The following is a 15,338-nucleotide window of genomic DNA, read 5'->3' as shown; positions in this document are numbered from 1 at the left end:
AGTGGTGGTGGAGGCAAATTAGTTAGGGTCTTTTAAGAGACTTCTGGATGAGTACATAGGACTTAATGGGATTGAGGATTACAGTTAAGCCTAGTAGGTAGAGATAAGATCAGTGCAATTTGGGGGCCGAAGGGCCTATTTGTGCTGTAGTTTTTCTATGATTCTAATACAGGATTAGAGGAACAAGGAATATTATGCGTCAGGGTGATCAGGGAAGCATAGATATTGGGATTAATAAATTAAATCTGCACCATGGACATCAGGAGCAGGATTTGCTGAAGCCCACCGGAGAATGATCACTTGTGTAACATTCACTATATCCAACACTTATTGGATTTGTAGAAACAAATCTTACCCAGAGCTGTCCACAGACAGTTTTGATCTTCATAGAAACATAGAATTCCTAAAGCACAGTTTCAACCCATCAAGTTTGTTACTTAGAATATGTAATTCCACATATTTACCACACTGATGAATTACAAGATATTGATGTACTGCAGTAGGCATAGACTATTTCTTTGGAATAATGGTGCCAGGATATTTACATGTAAGACTGACAATGGAATTGAAAAATATTAGCTAATGACATAGCTACTGCTTTATCACAAATCAATGTTGAAATGGTAGCAATGCGTACAGTTGTGCTACAGAATGGGATGGTGTTGGGCTTCATTCTTGCAGCAGCAAGAGGAGGAACAAGTGCTTAAATTGGATCAAAATGTTACATCTATATGTCAGATATTTTGGAGAATAACACTAATCTGATAACTCATATTCAGAAGGAAGTCAAGAAGTTAGAAAAACCAGAGGATTGTGATCAGTATAGGCTTGATGAGCCAAATGGTTTCCTTCTACACTGTAGGGACTCTATGATGCTATAAGAGATGGTGGATCTGCATATAGGATTAGTAGAACATTTCTGCATAGCTAAAGCATACTAAAGCATTGTGAATCAGGTTGTTTATTGGTACAAATTCTGCTTAGATTCAAATCAGTAAATTTTCTTCATAATTTTCTTCATGATAAAAGTTCAAACATAATCAATGGTTTCAAACATGTGCGTGAAATTCCCTTTGAAAAGATTCATGATTCACGGGGTTTTTCAAACATTTTCAGACCGAGTCTTCCAAACATTAGAATGCTGCAGGAAGAACAAAAAAGTATTATTAAATAAAGGAAAAGATACACAACATATTTAAAGATGCCAACTCAGTATAAGCCTAGAGTAAAAACTACAAAACATCTAGTGAAAGGGAATAGCCTCTTTAAAATTGTAAGAATCACACCTGCCATAAGATGAGAACCAACACATAGAAGTGCATTAAAGAAATAAGATGCGTAGGCATGCAGGTGCAGCAAGTGGTCAAGACACAAATCAAATGCTAGTCTTCATAGCGAAAGGATTCAAGTGCAGGGGCAGGGATGTCTTGCTGCAGTTATACAAGGCCTTGGTGAGACCACATCTGGAACACTGTCTGCAGTTTTGATCTTCATAGAAACATAGAATTCCTACAGCACAGTTTCAACCCATCAAGTCTGCACTGACAACAATCCCACCCAACCCCCATACCCCCACATATTTTTTACACTGCTAATGCCCCCAAAACTAGGGTATATTTAGCATGGCCAATCTACCTAACCCACACATCTTTGGAGTGTGGGAGGAAACTGGTGCACCCAAAGGAAACCCACGCAGACAAGGGGAGAACATGCAAACTCCACAATGACAATGACCCAGATCTGGCCCCTGGCGTTGAGAGGCAGCAGTGTTAACCACTGTGCCATCTATGATTCTATTATCTTATCAGAAGAAGGATGCTCTTATTGTGGAGAGAGTGCAGCAAAGGTTACTAGACTGATTCGTGGGATGGCAGGACTGCTGTACAAAGACACATTGAGTTGGTTAGGATGATATTCAGTGGATTTAGAAGATTGAGGAGCAGATTGCATAGAAATCATATAAAATTTTTACAGGACTAGATAAGGTAGATGCATTGTTATAATCTAGGTTCGGAACTCCAAAGTGTTTTATGAAGTCAGTCTAAGACATTAAGTTTTGCACTTTGAATTTGGCACAGGTGAGCTTGGGATATTCCCCTCCAGAAATGATTTGAATGACCCTCTAAGAAGCTTTTATCAAACAAAGTTTACTTAAGAATGCAGTTGAACGATAATAACAAAAATCGGCAATATCGTGACAAACACATATCTCAATGAGTTAAGCATTTTCAGTAAATTCACGTTTGTCTTCAAAGTTTCTCTCAATGCCAGTCTTTTTAGCAAAAAAGCTGATATTGCATTAAAGTGTATAGCTTGATGAGTTAAGCATTTTGAGTAAATCCACATTTGTTTCCAAAGATTTTCTCAATGCCATTGAATCTTTTTCACTTTGGATTTTTCCTGCTTTAAAAAAACTGACCCAAGGTATCACCTAACCCGTCAATCATTCGTAAATCAAACCCCAGGCAACAATCCAAAGGGTCATAAACTCCAGGACACTGCATTAGATCCTGATTAAAAATAAACAAGATGCCCATTATAGTGCTTCAGCAACAATTAAAAGGGCACTCACTCAACACCATGGCAACAATAATAAAAAGGCCAGGCCTGCTTGAGAAAAACTGCAGAAAACATGGTGAAAACACATTTCTTCAAGGCACAGTAGCATCACATGTGGGATAGATGTTCCTAATGGTGAGTCCTGAACCAGGGGTTACAGTCTAAGGATATAGGGGAAACCATTTAGGACCAAGATGAGGAAAAATTTCTTCACCTAGAGAATGGTAAAGCTTTGGAATATCAAGAACCACAGAAAACAGTTGAGGCGAAAACACAGGAGTTAGATATCACTCTTGGGGCTAAAGCAATCAAAGGATACGAGGGTGGAGAAAGAGAAGTGGGAACAGATTACGGTCAGATGATAAACCATGATCATAATGAATGGCAAAGCAGGCTCAAAGGGCCGAATGGCCTCCTCCTTGCACCTATTTTCAGTGTTTCTATAAAGTGAGAACTCGAATAGTAATAAAGAGCATTACCATGTTAGATATGAGCAGTCTAAGACAGACTAGAGGAATACAAAGACAGGGTCAGAGTTTACAGATGTAGAAGGCACAATATTGAATAAGGTCAGTGATCAATAAGCAACAATAGTGGTGCAGAAACAGTGGCAATAAAGTGGTGAGGACTTGGCGTATGTGTTCAAGAACAGTGCTCAGAAAAGATGGGGCAAAAAAAAAGGGAGGTGGAGCAGTAGTTATTACAGAATCCTATATTGCAGAAGGTGGCCATTCATTCCATCAAATCTGCACCAACTATGAGACAATGAATCTTAGCCAGGCTCATGCCCTGTTCTATCCCCACGACCCAGACACTTAGGCTGCTAATCGTCCTAACCTACACTACTTCGGACACCAAGGGCAATTTAGCACGGCCTTCATAGCGAGGGGGATTGAATATAAAAGTAGGGAGGTCTTGCTGCAGCTGTATAGGGCACTGGTGAGGCCGCAGCTGGAGTACTGTGTGCAGTTTTGGGCGCCGCACCTGTGCAAGGATATTTTGGCCCTGGAGGGAGTGCAGAGGAGGTTTACTAGGCTGATACCGGAGTTGAGGGGGTTGAGCTATGAGGAGAGGCTGAATAAACTAGGCTTGTACTCGCTAGAGTTTAGAAGAATGAGGGGAGATCTCATTGAGACGTATAAGATGATGAATGGGATGGATAGGATAGAGGTGGAGAGACTCTTCCCGCTCAAAAAAGACAGTAGGACTAGGGGGCACAGCCTCAAGATAAAGGGGAGGCGGTTTAGAATGGAGTTGAGGAGGAACTTCTTCACTCAAAGGGTGGTGAATCTCTGGAATTCTCTGCCCGTTGAAGTGGTGGAGGCTGCCTCGCTAAATATTTTTAAGAAGCGGGTTGATGGGTTTTTGATAAGAGAGGGGATTAAGGGTTATGGGGAGAGGGCGGGAAAGTGGAACTGAGCCACAACAGATCAGCCATGATCTTATTGAATGGCGGGGCAGGCTCGAAGGGCTAGATGGCCTACTCCTGCTCCTATTTCTTATGTTCTTATGTTAATCCACCTAACCTGCACATCTTTAGACTGTAGAAGGAAACTGGAACACCTGGAGGAAACCTACAGAGACACATGGAGGATTTACTCAAGGCCTGATGATTAGTAAAAGCATTGCACTGCTGGAAAGCAAGGAAGAAAAGGGGCATGATTATTCTACAGGTCTGTCACAGGTTGCGGGGTGGGTGGGGGGGAGGTTAGCTTAAACTGCCCTGATTTCCCCACTCTCTACCCATCTATAAACAAAGCATTTTTTTAAAAAAAATCATCTTTTATAAATGGTGACATACTTTTCCCAACTCCTAACTTTGGAAAGTTCCCTATCCTCTTGCATAGCAAACTTGAGATAAAATGAAAATAAAAGGGTTGATTTATTTTTACATGTACACATGAGAGGAGCTTCTCAAAATCCACCTGTTTTTACACTCTCACAATAGATGGGGTAAGGAAAAAGGAAGTGCGGTCAGGGCATGACTGCAATAAAACAACACAAGTATCAGTTTTACATGTTTGTCGGCGCCTGGAATGTTCCTTCCGAGAGGAGGTTGGCTGATTGTAGAATACTTTATCTTTTCGGAGTGAGACTTGCACAAGAAGAATGAGTCAGTTTGGAAGCTCGAGTTCCAAGATTCCAGCAGTTAGTAGGTTTCATGAATGTCCAAGTTCTTACTGCAACCACTGGCTTGATGATAGCCAGTACAGGCTGCTGCCTGGAGTTTGGTTTGCATCAAGAGGTCAGGCAGTAACTGCTTGAATTCAGTTCCAGCCAACAGTATCACAGTGCAGCTTGCAGAAGGTCATTTGACATTCCTCCTCAATGTTGGACACAGGCTAGAATGTAGGTGTTTAACTGGAGTCAAAATTCCTTTTGTTGTTTTGGAGACACTGGTATTGGTTTAACTAACTGCTGCTCTCTTAGTGAAAACCGTTGTGTGAAGACTGCTAATGCTTTGCCCATTAGCACCACTATGGGAGAATATGATAAGTTTTTCCTTTGAATTAGCTGAACCAGACTCCCCATCATTCTGGCCTCTGTTAGCTTGAATGGTTGCATCAGATGACTGGCAGCTCAGCAATTTTCAGTTTTTAACAGCACAGAAAAAAATGACTACATAAAATAGTCCAGCTGATATCAGCTTTCACATTTTGACGGTGAAAGTCTCCAAATAGTGAGAAAGGGGTAGAAGAGCAAATCATCTGGAAATTCACAGAGGAATCTCTAGGGGAACACTTTGTAAGAATAATAAAAACTGAAAATGCTGGAAAATCTCAGCAGGTGACAGCATCAATAGAGAGAAAAAAAGAGTCAATGTTTCATAGGGTCATTCTAACTCAAAACATTGTTCTATTCTCTCTCCACAGATGCTGTCAAACCTGCTGAGATTTTTCAGCATTTTTGCTTTTGTTTCAGATTCCAGCATCTGTAGTATTTTGTCTTTAACTTGGTAAGAGTAGTTGGTATATCATAATGCTTAGAATAGTAATGCAGAAGAGCAAAGAACAGTTTAATTCACAATTAATAATTCACCAGCATAAGATGGAACTAAAGATGGACCAGAAAAACTGCATGAAACAATCAGTAAATTTGGATGCATGATGCACATTAGGTGAAAGTAGTATGGAGGAAAATAAGACTGACAAAAGGTAATATAAAAGGAAATTCAAAAATCTTCCACCAGTATGTAAGTAGTAAGAAATGGGGTGCATTGTTCCAGGGACGAGGAGGTGCAGAGTAAGTTTGGAATGCTTGAATATTTTGTATTGTGTTTACAGAGGAAGAAGCTGACAAAATATCAGTAAAAGCAAAGATGAAAATCTAAGCGGTGGGATGAAAATTGAGGGAGAGGTGGTACTGGAAAGGCTGGTTGTGCTTGGAAAGAAGTCATCATTTGATCCCTATGATTTGAATCCCAGATTGCTTAGGCAAGTGTGGATGCAGATAGCAGAAGAGCTTGCCATAATCTCCCAAAGGGGAGAAATGATGGAGGAATAGTGAGAGATAAATGTCACACTCATTCAAGAAAGTGTAAGAGGACAGTCCTAGTAACTACAATCTATCAGTTTAAAATGAGTGGTGGATAAGCTTTTAGCAGTGTTAGAGAAAAATATCAACAAATATTAGAAGTTTGAATTAAAGAGAATCAGCATGAATTTATAAATGGCAAATTGTGTGCATCTTAACTGAATTTTAGAAAAGGTTAATGAAGGGAATGCAATAGATAAGTAATTCCTTGAAGTGTCACAAAATGCTGGTTAACAAAATTGTGGCTCATGGAATAGGATGGTCTGTGTCAGTTTGAAGCAAAATAATTTTTTAAAAAGGTCAGAAAACAGCAAGTTGTGGTTGCTTTTCAACCATTAAAAGATTCATCAGTGGTACTGCATAGGTTGCAATCCAACTGCAAGGCTCCTGACAGACTTTCGTGTAGTTAAGCCATTACTTTCAATGTGTTCCTGTTCTGATAGGAGTTTGGAATTTTAAGGTGGTGGGTGGGTGGGGGGCGGGGGGAGGTGGCAGAGAAAAAGTGTTACTGAGTGTAATTTTGAGTAGAGTGTAATTTTGACTACAGTGTTTGCATAAGTCTTTTCTCTTACGTTGGTGTCCGAGGGTTCTGAACATGTCTGGGCTTGCAAACAAGATCTGGTTTACTTGTGCTCCTGTTCTCATAGTTATTATTGTTTTGCTGAGTTACTGTCAAACTTCATTTTTTATATAAAGAAGTTCTTTCTTTTAAACAACATACTTACTTGTGGTGTCAAGTTACCACAGGAATGAGAATTGTCCTTGGCTGGTAAAGTAAAAGACCTCAAATGCCAATTAGTGGGTTAATTAATTTGGAGTTTTACGTTTTTTTTTCCTGGAGATAAAATGTATTTTAATTCAGAATGAAGGAACCAAGCACCAAGCTATAACTTCCAGGAAGACATGTATATTAAAATCCAACAATACGGCATGTCATGGGCACAGCCGCAGAAAACAGTTCTTCTGGTCTGATATACTGATCATAAAATCCCAATAGGCACAGAGGCCATCTGGCCCATCAAGCCTGCACCGACAACAATCCCATATTGGCCCTATCCCCCTAATACCATGCATTTACTCTTCTAATTTCCCTGACATTCAGGGGCAATTGAGCATGGCCAATCGACCTAACCCACACACCTTTGGAGTGTGGGAGGAAACTGGGAGGACTAGAGGAAAACCACACAAACATGGGGAGAATTTCCCAAGGCTAGAATTGAACCAGGGTCAATGGTGCTAAGCACTGTGCCATTGTGCTACCTGATGTAGTCGACATGGACTTCAGGAAGGCTTTTGATAAGATCCCACATGGGAGACTGATCAAAAAGGCAAGGTTCCATGGGATTCAGGGCAATTTTACAAATTGGATCCAATATTGGTTTACTAGCAAGAGGCAGAGGGTAATGGTCAAAGGTTATTTCTGTGACTGGAACCTTGTGTCGAGTGGTATGCTTCAGGGATCGGTGCGAGGTCCCTCACTGTTTGTCCTTCCATTCCGAGGAGTGGGCCAAATGCTTCCTATACTTTAATCATCAGGCAGGCCAGATCAATGCAAACAGCCACCTTTGGCAGTACCAGGCTCAGCATAACACCATGTTTCAGCAGGCCCCATCTTTGATTGCCTCTGCAGTCAACTCTCCAAAGAGTGTGTTTGCCATCCTGAAACAGTCTTCAAGTTCCCCCATACAGATTCACTCATGCAGGAGGACTGATGGGCCTTTGCAAACAATCATACTCAAAAACTAAATCTCTAACTTGTGCCTGATCTGACAAAAATTGGCATGTAACCAGAACCATTAAATGTTTCTTCCTCTATTTCCAGCATTTTCTGCTTTGATTGAAAATGCCTGAATTTTCAATCAAAGCTGGAAGATAAACTATGAAAACTTTAAAAAATGGCCTTTGATACAGGAATCAGGAAATGTTCACCATTCAACTCTAAGAGGCAGCAAGGAAGCAGCCAACAAATGAAGACTCTCTGTTCAGATGACTTTGTATAGGAATGCAGAGTCAAAACAGGCATGGTAAACACTGAATTGGGATAAACAAAGGTTTCTGAGTACAAGTCTCTGAAGAAATCATAGTTTATGTAACATCCAACTTTTATTTGCATCTCAGAGCATAAAATTTACTAAGTTAATGGTTAGGGTTATTTGCATTTTTAATCACTGCTTCCCTTGGCCCTTTCCCTTGGGCTGTACCTATTGATAAGAAGTTCCTATAACCTACATTGTGATGTAGCATTCCACAAATGATTACATTTCAAGCTTTAGCAATAACTTTTTCAAATCATATATAAATAAAGTTGTTTCTACTCATTAGAAACTTTCCTGTTGGGTGCACAGGGTGATCATATTACCTTGCTCCTGCAACCAAACCAGCCGGCATGAACTTTCCTGAATTGTAAAATCTCATTCCCATTATTCCACTCAGTGTTCCTGAAGCAACTTTCAAATACAAAAAGACATAAAAGGTTACTCTGCAGGAAATTTATCAGTAGTAAGGTTTTAGTAACAATCAGAGAGCAAAAACAAAAATCAACAGTTTGATTAGGGAAAGCCAACATGGATTTTTGACAGGTGGATTGTGCCCGATTAATCTTATTTATTTTTTGGAGGAAGTAACTGAGCAGGTTGAAAGATGTTGTCAGTATGGATTTTAAAACAGTGGGGGATTGAATGGTATTACCATCACTGAATCCCCCGCAGCCAACATCTTTGGGGTTACCATTGACCAGCAACTCAATCGGACTCACCACATAAATACAGTGGTTATAAGAGTGGGTCAGAGGCTAGGAATACTGCAGTGAGTAACTCACTTCCTGACTCTCCACAAGGCACAACTCTGGAGTGTGATAAAATATTCCCCACTTGCCCGGATGGGTGCAGCTCCAACAACACTTAAGAAGCTTGACACCATCCAGGACAAAGCAGCCCGCTTGATTGGCATCACACATACAAACATCCACTCCCTCCACCGATGCTCAGTAGTACACACTGCTGCTATCTACAAGATGCACTGCAGCAATTCACCAAAGATCCTTAGACAGCACCATCCAAATCCACAACACGTCCATCTACAAGTACAAGGGCAGCAGATACATGGGAACACCACCACCTGCAAGTTCCCCTTCAATCCACTCACCGTCCTGACTTGGAAATCTATCACCTTTCCTTCGCAGTTGCTGAGTCAAAATCCTGGAATTCCCTCCCTAATGGCATTGTGGGTCAACCCACAGCACATGGGCTGCAGCAATTCAAGGTGGTAGTTCAACACTATCTTAAGGGCAAAAAGGGATGGGCAATAAATGCTGGCCAGTCAGTGATGCCAATGTCCCACAAATGAATAAGAAAAAAAACGTTGACAAAGTATCAGGTAAAAGGCTGGTTAACAAAATGGGACTCATGCAATAGAAAGGTCAGTGTGAACTTGAGTAAAAATACTGTCTTACAGATCAAAAGCAGCGAGTTGTGGTACATCGTCGTTTTTCAGACTGCACCACGATGTTAACTGAAAATTAGTGTTTTTTGGATGTAGGACCTCAATACTGGAATGTAGTTTAAAACTTCAAAATTTGTTGACAATGTCAAACAGAGGTTGGCAAACATGGAGGATGATATCAATTAATTGTAACTGAGCATAGTTGGTCTAGCAGAGTGGGCAGATGGACTTTGGTCCAGATAAGTGGGAGGTGATGCAATTTGGCAGGTTAGAGGGGAGAAATACAAACTTGATGGTATAGTTCTAAAGAGTGTACAGTGACAGAGGGAATTGAGATGCATGTGCATTAATCTACGAATGTGGTGGGACATATTTGGAAAGTCATTCGCAAATTATATGGGATCTTGACTTAATAAATAAATATTCTGAATATAAAAGCAAGGAGGTTCTTCTGAATATTTATAAAGCTCTGGGTAGGCAATTACTAGAGAACTGCAATCAGTTCTGGTCACCACAAGGTTAGATTAGAGAGGCTCGGCATTTTCTCTTGGGAGCAAAGGGAGGTTTGATGAGTTTACAAGATTATGACAAGTTTGAAAGAGATACACACAGAAATGCAGTTCCCAGTAGCAAGGAACAGAGGGCACTGATGTTGTTCTTGGGCATGATATGTAATGGAAGGAAGAACTTTTCTGTGCACTGAGGGTAATGACCTAGAACTCTCTGCCCATGAAGATGATGGATGTGGAGATGAAGAATGTTGCAAAAGGAAATTAGATGGGCATTTGAGACAAATGGAACTTACGCAGCCAAATGAAAACTTAATATACAATACACAAATAAGTTCATAACCAATGTGGTTGGAATACTCATTCAGAAGCAACCACACGCACAGAGACTGACTGGATTACTCTACAGAGAGCCAGCATGCTCTTAATAGGTTTCCTTCTGAATAATTTTGTTAGGAAAACAAGGCATGGATGTTAGGGAATTTGGAGAAATAAATAGTGATGAGTGTACATATTAGAGAGGTGGTGGTGCTGGAAGTCAAAGTACATCAAAGTAAAAAAATTCCTGGGACCTGATGAAATGTATCCCAAGACGTTGTGGGAAGCTAGGGAAGAAATTGCGGGTCCCTAGAGGAGTTTTGAATCATTGACAGCTACAGATAGGTACCTGAAGATTGGAGGGAAGCAAACATTGTGCCTTTGTTTAAGGTGGGCATCATGGAAAAGCTGAGAACTGCAGGGCAGTGACCTTAATATTTGTAGCGGATAAATTGGTAGAAGGTATTCTGAGAGCCAGAATCTACCAGGCATTTAGAGAGGTGAGGACTGATTAGAGACAGTCAGCATGGTTTTGAGTGGAAAATCATTTCTCACAAATCTGATCGAGTTTTTTGAAGGGGTGATCAAGTGGATGGGGGCAGTGCAGTTGATGTTGTCCACATGGACTTCAGAAAGGTAGGTGTTCATGAGGTCAGAACTGTGAAGGGTAGGCACAACCTACCCTTCATGGTTTTGTGGAGGATAGGTCATGCCTCACAAACCTTTGAGAAGTTGACCAAAGAGGTGGATGAGGGTAAAGCAGTTGATGTGGTGTATATGGATTTCAGCGAAGCACTTGATAAGGTTCCCCACAGTAGGCTATTGCAGAAAATACAGAGGCATGGGACTGAGGGTGATTTAGTGGTTTGGATCAGAAATTGTAAGAAGACAGAGGGTGGTGGTTGATGGGAAATGTTCATCCTGGAGTTCAGATACTAGTGGTGTACTGCAAGGATCTGTTTTGGGGCCACTGCCGTTTGTCATTTTTATAAATAACTGAATGAGGATGTAGAAGGATGGGTTAGTAAATTTGCGGATGACACTAAAGTCAGTGGAGTTGTGGACAGTGCAGAAGGATGCTGCAGGTTACAGAGGGACATAGATAAGCTGCAGAGCTGGGCTGAGAGGTGGGAAATGGAGTTTAATGCGGAAAAGGGTGAGGTGATTCACTTTGGAAGGAGTAACAGGAATACAGATTAGTGGGCTAATGGTGAGATACTTGGTAGTGCGGATGAGCAGAGAGATCTTGGAATCCATGTGTGTAGATCCCTGAAAGTTACACCCAGGTTTAAAGGGTTGTTAAGAAGGCGTACGGTTAGCTTTTATTGGTAGATGGATTGAGTTTCAGAGCCATGAGGTCGTGTTGCAGCTGTACAAAACTCTGGTGCAGCTGCACTTGGAGTATTGTGTACAGTTCTGGCCGCCGCATTATAGGAAGGATGTGGAAGCACTGGAAAGAGTGCAGAGGAGATTTAGCAGGATGTTGCTTGGTATGGTGGAACGGTCTTATGAGGAAAGGCTGAGGGACTTAAGGCTGTTTTCGTTAGAGAGAAGGTTAAGAGATGGCTTAAAAGAAGCATACAAGATGATCAGAGGATTAGATAGGGTAGATAGTGAGAGCCCTTTTCCTTGGATGGTGATGACTAGCACAAGGGGACATAGCTTTAAATTGAGGGGTGACAGATATAGGGCAGATGTCAGAGGTAGGTTCTTTACTCAGTAGTAAGGGTATGGAATGCCCTGCCTGCAAAAGTAGTGGACTCACCAACATTAAGAGCATTTAAATGGTCATTAGATAAACATATGGATGATATTGGAGTAGTGTAAGTTAGATGGTCTTTAGATTGGTTTTCACAGGTCGGCGTAACATCAAGGGCCGAAGGGCCTGTACTGCACTGTTATGTTCTATGTTCTCTTATGGAATCCAGGTTGAGGTAGCCAGTTGGATACAAAATTGGCTTAATGACAGAAGACAGAGGGTAGCCTATGACCAGCAGTGTGCCTCAGGGATCAATGCTAAATACATTGTTATTTGTCATCTACACGAATGATTTGAATGAGAATTTAGGAGGCATGATTAGTAAGTTTGCAGATGACACCAAGATTGGTAGCATAGGGGACAGTGAAGAAGGTTATCTAGAATTGCAACGGGATCCTGATCAATTGTGCCAGTGGGCTGATGAATTGCATATGGAGTTTAATTTAGATAAATGTGAGGTAATGCAGTTTGGTAGATCGAACCAAGGCAGGACTTAGTTAGCTAATGGGAGAGCGGTGGGAAGAGTTACAGCATAAAGAGATCCAGGGGTACAGGTTCGCAGCTCCTTGAAATTGGAGTCACAGGTGGACAGGGTGGTGAAGGCGGCATTTGGCAGGCTTGGTTTCATTGGTCAGAACATTGGATACAAGAGTTGGGATGTCTTGTTGAAGTTGTACAAGACATTAGTATGGCCATACTCGGAATAATGTGTACAGTTCTCGTCACCGTACAATAAAAAGGATCTTATTAAACTAGAAAGAGTGCAGAAAATATTTACTAGGATGCCACCAGGACTTAATAGTCATCGAGGTTTAAAGCATGGAAACAGGCCCGTTGGCCCAACATGCACATGCCACCCAGTTTTTAACCACTAAGCTAGTCCCAATTGCCCGTATTTGGCTCATATCCTTCTATACCAATCTTACCTATGTAACTGCCAAAATGCTTTTTCAAAGACAAAATTGTCCTGCGTCTCCTATTACCTCTGGCAACTCATTCCAGACACTCACCACCCTCTGTGTGAAAAAATTGCCCCTGTGGAGCCTTTTGCTCTCCCCTCTCACCTTAAACTTATGCCCTCCAGTTTTAGATTCCATTGCCTTTGAGAAAAGAGTTATCTAAGTTCCTCATTATTATAGGCCTCAAGAAGATCACCCCTAAGTCTCCTATGCTCCAGGGAAAAAAGTCCCAGTCTATCCAGTCTCTCCTTACAACTCAAACCATCAAGTTTAATTTAGATAAATGTAAAGTGATGCACTTTGGTAGATCAAATCAGGGTGAGACCTACTCAGTTAAATTTCTTACAGCTAAATATAAGTTTGGTACACAAGTAATTAATGTAGTTGGAATACTGACTCAGAGATAGCCATATGTTCTTGGGGTCTTGAGTGGTCTGGTAGGCGCCAAACCCAGCTGCACTCCCAAATAACAGACCAGCTGCTAGAGAGGGCACACTACCTGAATGCAAAAGAAACTTACATTAATGATCAAGCAACCATCAAGGTAAAAGTACAATTCTTTGTAAAACATTGTGTTGTCAATATAACAACAGAAAATATACTTTCAAAAAAGATGACTGCAAAGCACTTTGAGATGTCCTGAGGTGATAATGTACTGCATAAATGCAAGATCTTAATTTAATCTTTGAAATAAGGCAAACTGAGAAATTGAATCAGTCAAGAACCCTAATTTATTTGTTGTTTAATTCACAACCTCATTGAACCAAATTCCCCCTGCAGACAGAACCATCTAGACCTGTATGTAACTAAATCATTGTTCCTTCAATGTCACTGGGTCAAATTCTTAGAACTCTCTTCCTAAAAGTATTGTAGGTGTACCTTCATCACATCGACTCCAGCGGTTCAGGAAAGGGACTCACAAGAGTTATTACGGATGAGGAAATGCTGGCCTTACATCCCATCCCATGAAGAATATTTTAAAAATAAACTGGTTGAAATCTCCCATGCACTTTACTGAATTCCCTAATCAATATATTTGGTATGTTGATAACACCTGCTCATGTGACTGATTCTTTATTACCATTTACATTGATCCACAAAGATTCCATTTTTATCATACTGATAATGGTGTCCCTTTTTTCTACTGCCTCTCCTTATCCTTAATTTGATCAGAACCGCAAGCAGTATTTCAAGAGTGGTCTAATGAAAATCTGATACAGATTTAACATAACCTCCATTCTTTTCAATTCCATCACTCTAGAAATAAAGCTTGACCTGTCTTTTCAAAATCTTGCTGATGCACAGTGCAACTTCTAGTGAAAGGTATATGTTTGTGTTTTGAAATTCTCTACTCTGCTAAGATGTGCACCTTCAAAGTAATAAGCGACCTCCTTATTCTTCCTACAAAAATGTACCACCTCACTGTGTCACATTGATTCATTAGCTAATAATTGGCTCATTCTGCATGTTTATTAATGCCCTCTTGTAATTTATTGCAATCCTTAGTATTAACCATTCTGCCCACAATTGGGTTTCATTTGTAATTTTAGAAATTGTACTTTTGATTTCAAATTCCAAGTCTTAAAGGAAAACTGTGAACAGTAACGATGTCAGCACAAATCCTTGTTTGGTTCGATTTGATTTGATTTATTGTCACATGTATTAGCATGCAGTGAAAAGTATTGTTTCTTGTGCACTACACAGACAAAACATACCATTCATAGAAAAGGAAAGAGTATAGAATGTAGTGTTACAGTAATAGCTAGGGTGTAGAGAAAGATCAACTTAAAGCAGGGTAGGTCCATTCAAAAGTCTGATTGCAGCAGAGAAGAAGCCTTTCTTCTGTTGGTCGGTACACGACCTCAGACGTTAGTATCTTTGTCCTGATGGAAGAAGGTGGAAGAGAGAATGTCCAGGGTTCATGGGGTCCTTAATTCTGCTGACCGCTTTGCCGAGGCATGTGGAAGTGTCGACGAAGTGATTGGATGGGAGGCTGGTTTGCGTGATGGATTGGGCAACCTTTTGGATCACCTTTTGCGGTTTCTTGCGGTCTTGGGCAGAACAGGAGCCATACCAAGCCGTGATACAACCAGAAAGAATGCTTTCTATTGTACATCTGTAAAAGTTGGTGAGAGTCATAGCTGACATGCCAAATTTCCTTAGTCTTCTGAGAAGGTAGAGGTGTTGGTGGAATTTCTTAACTATCGTGTCAGCATGGGGGGACCAGGGCAGGTTGTGGGTGATCAGGGCACCTAAAAA

General features: G+C 40.8%; 1 protein-coding gene across 1 annotated transcript in view; it reads right to left on the bottom strand.

The window, feature by feature from the left end:
• Positions 1-943: 943 nt before the first annotated feature.
• tmem14ca (transmembrane protein 14Ca) overlaps positions 944-15,338 on the bottom strand; it is a 40,526-nt gene continuing 26,131 nt past the window's right edge. Inside the window, exons 2-4 of the mRNA XM_080204827.1 lie at positions 13,477-13,578; positions 8,453-8,540; positions 944-1,141 (exon numbers count right to left, since the gene is read on the bottom strand). Coding sequence (XP_080060953.1) covers positions 1,084-1,141; positions 8,453-8,540; positions 13,477-13,578 — 248 coding nt within the window. The 3' untranslated portion in view covers positions 944-1,083. The remainder of the gene's footprint in view (positions 1,142-8,452; positions 8,541-13,476; positions 13,579-15,338) is intronic.

This window comes from Carcharhinus amblyrhynchos, chromosome 2 (assembly GCF_965287045.1).
Source record: "Carcharhinus amblyrhynchos chromosome 2, sCarAmb.v2.hapA, whole genome shotgun sequence".
Classification (NCBI taxonomy): domain Eukaryota; kingdom Metazoa; phylum Chordata; class Chondrichthyes; order Carcharhiniformes; family Carcharhinidae; genus Carcharhinus; species Carcharhinus amblyrhynchos.
The sequence above is the reverse complement of the archived record's forward strand: the minus strand, read 5'-3'. Positions and strand labels throughout refer to the sequence as shown.